The 6,553-nt window shown below is 53.7% G+C and overlaps 1 protein-coding gene across 1 annotated transcript; it reads right to left on the minus strand.

Moving 5' to 3' along the window:
• Nucleotides 1-343: 343 nt before the first annotated feature.
• Nucleotides 344-4,653, minus strand: LOC103735861 (keratin, type I cytoskeletal 14). Its single transcript, XM_008835241.2, has 8 exons — nucleotides 4,031-4,653; nucleotides 2,720-2,802; nucleotides 2,052-2,208; nucleotides 1,726-1,887; nucleotides 1,517-1,642; nucleotides 1,201-1,421; nucleotides 1,045-1,109; nucleotides 344-590 (listed from the first exon to the last, which is right to left on the minus strand). The coding sequence occupies exons 1-8, from the start codon at nucleotides 4,553-4,555 to the stop codon at nucleotides 493-495; spliced, it is 1,437 nt and encodes a 478-aa protein (XP_008833463.1). The 5' UTR covers nucleotides 4,556-4,653; the 3' UTR covers nucleotides 344-492.
• Nucleotides 4,654-6,553: the final 1,900 nt, after the last annotated feature.

Raw genomic sequence — 6,553 nt, forward strand, 5'->3', positions numbered from 1 at the left:
GCTGGGATTAAAGACGTGCATCACCACACCTGGCATAAATAAATTTTTTAAGTGAATCCTTCACCTAGCATACTGCCTGGCACCTAAAGGTACTCCATATCTGGTGAATATGTGAACAAATGAATGAATGAGGGAATGTGCCTCTGCACTCTAGGAGATCCCACGCATGACCTGTACACACAGCAATCTGGATCTTCTGAGATGGGACCTGAGCCCAGACCGCCCCCGGGCCCTTTCTCCCAGTCCCAGAGGCCACAGCCAGGTGCTCTGACAAATGCCAAAACAATGCTACCCACCTTCTTCCCACCCCCACTCCCGATAATGACCAGGCAGAGGGCAGTGATTGTGCAACTCAGATAAAGAAGCTTTATTGAATGCCAGGAGGGACAAGGGTCAAGTGGAGGGTGAAGTGTGTGGGGACAGGAGAGGGCTCTTCCAGTGATGTGTGTGTCCACACAGGAGCCTCCTAAGCCTGAGCAGGATCTGGTGGTCTTAGTTCTTGGAGCGAAGGACCTGCTCATGGGTGGACACCACTTTGCCATCGTGCACATCCATGACCTTGGTGCGGATCTGGCGGCTGGAGGAGGTCACTGGGGAAGACAGGAAGGAAGGCATTAGCAGAGGTGGACAGGTGATGGAGTGCTGAGTAGTGAGCTGTCTCCTGCTGCCACCACCAACAGCAGAGTTCCCTGTGGTCATGTACAGTCTGTGTCCTCAGACTGGAGCTTCCTAGAAACTCAGACCCAACTAGTGTTGTCCAACTAGACCCCAAGGGACTACAGGAACCATGCAAGGTGCTGTCCTTGGTGCTGATCTCCATCACTATAGGGTTTAGCCAGGCACCCATTGGAAATACAAGATGAGGGTCACCGCCCCCAGCCCTAAGGAGGGTTAGGGAATGGTTCCTTCTACCTGAAGAGGCTCATACAAGGATTTTGGGTGAAAACACTTAGCTCAATCGCCTAGAAGGTCCTAATCTAGGCCCTAGACTGAGAGACCTAGGGGTGGCCCCACGCCCAGGTTTGCTGAGGAGGAAAGTCTTACCGTCTCTGGATGACTGAGAGCCAGAGGAGAACTGGGAGGATGAGGAGAACTGGGCAGAGGAGAGACTGCAAAGACAGAAGAGGGCAAGACCATTAGACATATGGGGGGGGCAGTAAGTGAAGAGAAAAGGCACAGCCCAAGGAGGGGGCCACTCACTGGGCATCCTCTCCCTCCAGCAGGCGGCGGTAGGTGGCGATCTCCTGCTCCAGCCGTGTCTTCACATCCAGCAGGATCTTGTACTCCTGGTTCTGCTGCTCCATCTCACAGCGCAGCTGAGCCAGCTGTTCCTCCACGCTGCTGATCATCTCTTGGATCTGGGCCAGCTGCATGCAGTAGCGGCCCTTGGTCTCCTCCAGGTTGTTCTCCAGGGATGCTTTCTGTGAAGGAGAGAAAGAGTTTAAGGGATCACTGAGGATGGCCATCTCCCTTCTGTTAGTCCTGGACTCAGCCCTGGGCATAGCAGCATCCCTACCATGCTCAGCTGGGACTGCAGCTCAATCTCCAGGTTCTGCATGGTGCGCCGGAGCTCAGAGATCTCGCTCTTGCCGCTCTGCACCAGCTCGCTGTTGGTGGCCACCTCACGGTTCAGCTCCTCTGTCTGTGGAAAAGAGAACACCATTCACAGCAGAAATTTCTAGAAGGCAGGTGGTCTGGGTCTCTTCCTCTCCAAATGACACCCACCTTGGTGAAGAACCAGTCCTCAGCATCCTTGCGATTCTTCTCTGCCATCTTCTCGTACTGGTCACGCATCTCATTCAGGATGCGGCTCAGGTCCACACCAGGTGCTGCGTCCATCTCCACATTGACATCTCCACCAACCTGGCCTCTCATAGAGGCCATCTCCTGCACAGTCAGAGAAAAGTCCATTGTCGGGAGCCTCATCATGATAGCCAGCTGGGTTTTCTAGTGAGAGCCGATCCTGATCCAAAGATGACCTGGCCACCATCTCCATTCCCTCACTTCTCTCCAGCCATCCTTTTAAAGTGGCTTTTCCATTTAGCTCTCACCTCCTCATGGTTCTTCTTCAGATAGGCCAGCTCCTCTTTGAGACTCTCAATCTGCATCTCCAGGTCGGCTCTGGACAGGGTCAGCTCATCCAGCACCCTGCGCAGGCCGTTAATGTCGGCCTCCACGCTCATGCGCAGGTTCAGCTCCGTCTCATACCTGGAATGATCCAAGAGAAAAGGAATGAGATACCCATCCCAGCCACACTAAAAGCTTTGTTCTCTGCTGTTGTAGCTTCTTCCCAGAGCTGGCCCCCAGGCAGTGGTTTGGAGAGTCAGTGTTAGACACAGTGCCCATTGATTATTTAGGTCTAAACATTCCTGGGATCCAGGGAGTAAGGCATTTCCCTGGGAGAAGGGAACTTCAAGCTGCCCAATAAGACTTAATACTTCCAAATATGACAACCCACTGCATTCAGGAGCAGATGGGGAAGTTGGGAGGACCTCTCCCTAAAGCCTTGGTTCTCACACCTGGCTGTGGATCAGAATCACCCAGGTAATCTGTTATAAATAACTGAACCAACCTGCAAGGGTGGAGCCCAAGAGTCTTGTATTTTTACAAGCACTCTAAAAGGTTTTCCTGGCACTAGTCAGCTCTGGTTAGAAAACACTGATTCAGAATACTCCACCCTAAGGAGTGAGGATGTTCTGAGCCACCACCACACACTCACTTGGTGCGGAAGTCATCTGCAGCCAGACGGGCATTGTCAATCTGCAGGAGGACATTGGCATTGTCCACAGTGGCTGTGAGGATCTGCAGAATGGAAAAGGCATGGGTTGTTTAGCAAACAAACAGCAGTAGGCAGGCATCACTGCAGCCTGCGCTGGCCTTTACCCTCCTGCTCTTGAGTCCTGTTCTTCCTCCACAAGCCTTCGTTCACCACAGCAGCCTGAGAGACAACCCCCAAGCAGTCAGCTTTGACCCAGGACTTCCGAGCCTGGTCAACAGAAGAGGTAGGAAGACGTCTGGCCCTAGAATCAAAAGCCCGAGAGCTCAGCTCCCAATATTACCACTTATTTGCTGCAAAACCTAAGATGGCTCTCAGGGTTTCAAGTTCCCCTAAAGCTCCCTAGACACCCTTCATGCTCTGGATCTTCCTCTCCTGTTGCAAGCCAGCCCAGGCAGCCCTGGGCAGACAGACTCATTGCTTTCTAAGCCCTCAGGGCATGAGACCTCAGATGGGACTTTCCCAAAAGACAAGACCCAGCCTGCCCAGGGGATTAGAAAAGATGAAGCAGGGAAGGAAAAGAAGACAGACAGATTTCTGAACCTGGCTAGAGTTTCTGCCCAGGACTGTTTAATTTCCATAATCTATGTGAGGCATCAGAGCCAAGCAGATTTAGCAGGAGGGTCCTTGGGGTAACAGAGGAATAGGAAGAAGGATGCTGGAAACACAAACCCAGCAGCTCCTTCTGGTACAGGGTACAGATGTGTACCACAAATGGTTGTGGCTGTGGGTTTACTATGCCTGCCTGTAGGGAGAGGCTGGTTGGTGCCAAGGCTTATGGGCGGTGGCGGCCTCAGCCCAGACTAACAAGCTAATGAGCGGTTTGAATGTCTAGCCCAGTCCCGTTACAGCATCGCTCCGCCTCTCCATTGGAGGTCAGGTAGTTACCACCTGTACTGGATAGAAGTGGACCACCAGGCCTAGTCTCAGCTCTGCCCTTCCTCTGCCATGTGGTCCCTACCAGATCACAGCACCTCTCAAAACTTCAATTTCTCCCTCTGCAATATGTTACAGGTAGGAATCATTGGTCTCACATGGGCTAAAGGACTGGCACTCAGAAAAGCATGATAAAGGCCTGAAAAGAATATCATCTTCTCACTGACAGCCCTGTTGGGGGTATTCAGGACCTCAAAGAAAAGGATAAGGGTTAGAGGCTGTCCTATGTAGGAATCTAAAGTGGCTGAGGCATCTCATTCCCAGGCAGAGAAAAGGAGCTGGAACGGCAGGTCCTGTTCTGCTGCCCAGTCAGCTCACCTTGCTCCTCAGTTCCTCGATGGTCTTGAAGTAGGGGCTGTAGTCCTTGATCTCAGCGGGCCTCTGCTTCTGGTACCAGTCACGAATCTTGACCTCCAGGTCAGCATTGGCCTCCTCCAGAGCACGCACCTTGTCCAGGTAGCTGGCCAGTCGGTCATTGAGGTTCTGCATGGTCACTTTTTCACTGCCCACCAGGAGCCCATCACCACCAAAGCCACCACCAAAGCCACTGCCGAAGCCAGCACCACCAAATCCTCCTCCAAAACCAGCACCTCCAAAACCACTACCGAGACCCCCACCAAAGCTACTGCTGCTGCTGCTGAAGCCACCGCCATAGCCACCCCCGATTCCACAGGCTCCCCCAGAGGAGAAGCGGGAGGAGGTGACCGACAGGCCTCCGTAGGCACTGGGGGCCCGGCAGGATCCTCCCGTCAGGACAGAGGAGATGCGGCTGGAGCCACCACCGATGCCACAGGAGCCCTTCATGGAGCTAGAGGAGGAGAACTGGCGGCTGCAGGTGGTCATGTTGCCTAGGGAGGTGAGCGAGTGAGCGAGTCAGCAGAGAGAAGACAGAGCTGCTCAGGTAAGTTGAAAGAGGATGATAGTGCTTTATACTCCTGAGTAGGGGGCGGGCCTGGCATTTTCCATTCTCCTTGGCTTTCATCACCCACAGGCCAGTGCCAACTCCCAGTTAGATCCCTCCTCTCCTCCGCCTCATCATGTCTGTCATATTTTACTGGAAACTCATTGTTTGAGGTGTTTTGGGCTTTCTCCTCCCGCCAGGCATGAATCATCTGGGGAGGGGTGGGCCTTCAGGCTATACTTTCCCATGAGGCCCTGGGAGTCACAGCCCTTAGGATCCCGCACTCTGGGCTCGGCAAAGATGACAGGGTAGAGACTTACTCCACCATGAACCTGGTGACCTGTTAGCTCCCATTTGATGGGGGAACACTTTACTCCGTGTAGAGGAAGCCCACCACAGCAGGAAACTGACATTTGGTTGGAGGCACGCTAGTATCGCCACCTTCAGCACTACTTGCTAAGGACTGGCCGTGCTAAGGAGCCTGTAACATCTTCAGCCAGTTGGATGGCTCAGACTCCAGGCAACTCTCTCCAGCCCTGGGCACAAACCCTGATAGTCACCACACACCTGTGCACAGACCTAACAGTGTCAGCTTTTCAGTCACCAAGGACAGAGCCTCACGGGCAGAGCCAAAGACGTTGGGTAAGAGAAGAGAATCAGGTACGACCCAAGACTCAACACTTGTCAGAGCCTCAGTTTGCTGCTCTGAAAAGTGGGTGTAAAGAACTCAACTGTGCCTACTGTAGGCACCTCAGAGGATCCAAAGGGACAATGATCTTGAAGGATTTTGTCAATGGTGTGTGGCATAAAGTCTGACTAAGAGGCTTGGAGCTCATCTTGGCCCCAAAGCGAAGTCAGGCCACATCTCTGGGACAGGCCTAGAGGAATTAATTTTTCTTCCATCCCCAGGTGTAGTCTCAGACACCAGGGCAGCTAAGGTGGGAGGCAGGGGGCTGGATTAGGCACCCTTGTTTGATCCCCTGTGGAACTCACCCAAGAGATGTGTCAGGGAGGAATGTAGGCACCTGGGAGTAGAGCAGACCTGTGCCAAGGGTGTCGACAGAGTGGACATGAGGGTTCCTCCTTCCTGAGTCCCCGAGGGCCTGGGGATAACTCCAGGAGTCCAGTATACCAAGACCTCAGCTGCCCTTCCTCTCCCTAACAACCTCCTGAAACAACCCCTTCTGGTCCCCACCACCCTCCTGCCAGCCCCTCAGCCCCATGGACCCTAGAAGGCATGTTGGGAGGAATGCGGTCATGTCTGGGGCTGCCTGACACGTCCCATCTCCTCAGACAGGCCCCAACAGCCCCCACTGGAGGCTCCTGTGATCCTCCTAGGATCAACTGCTCCCAGAAGGGAAGTGGCACCTCCGACGCCCAGCCCCACCAGGCCTGAGTGCCACTGAAGCAGAAGCCTACCCCCTCCTCCCAACAGGGCTTAGGAATTCAGATGACAATGCTGAGACAGACTCTTGAGGTTGAGGGCTCCCCAAATCTGCCTCTCTCAGGACTGGTAAGGATGTGAGTAAGCCAGGGCCCCACCCTGATCCACCCACCCCTGACAGACACTCCTAATCTCCTTCCAGAGCATGGTCTCCTCCTCCCTGGCCCAGTCCTGCAATTTCCCCGGTGGAAGGCAACAGGCCTCGGGGATTTGGGGCTGAGGGATAGATACTTTTGTTGGACGATGTGTTGGAGTTGGCTGGGGTAGGAAGTGGAAGTGTCCTCCCTGGAGAAAAACGCAGTGTCCAGAAAGCTCCAGAAACAGGAGTAGGGTACAGAGTCCAATCCCAGCTTCCTTGGTGATATAACACCCTGTTCCCCACTTCTTCAAGGAATGAGAAAAGAACCCACGGAGCTTAGGACCAAGAAAAGGCCAGCTTTTCTCCATCAAGTTCAGCGGAATTCCAAGGAGGCTCCTCCTGATGCCCCTCCTCCTT

The sequence above is a fragment of the Nannospalax galili genome, unplaced genomic scaffold (genome assembly GCF_000622305.1).
Source record: "Nannospalax galili isolate Female #2095 unplaced genomic scaffold, S.galili_v1.0 scaffold137, whole genome shotgun sequence".
NCBI lineage: Eukaryota > Metazoa > Chordata > Mammalia > Rodentia > Spalacidae > Nannospalax > Nannospalax galili.

Bases quoted from the DNA above. Each gene is read 5' to 3' on its own strand.
- LOC103735861 (XM_008835241.2), bottom strand. From the start codon at position 4,555: ATGACCACCTGCAGCCGCCAGTTCTCCTCCTCTAGCTCCATGAAGGGC. The intron at 1,888-2,051 runs GTGAGAGCTAAA...CTGACTGTGCAG, and splicing joins TGAAGAAGAACCATGAGGAG to GAGATGGCCTCTATGAGAGG. The intron at 591-1,044 runs GTAAGACTTTCC...TGTCTTCCCCAG, and splicing joins CTCTCAGTCATCCAGAGACG to TGACCTCCTCCAGCCGCCAG.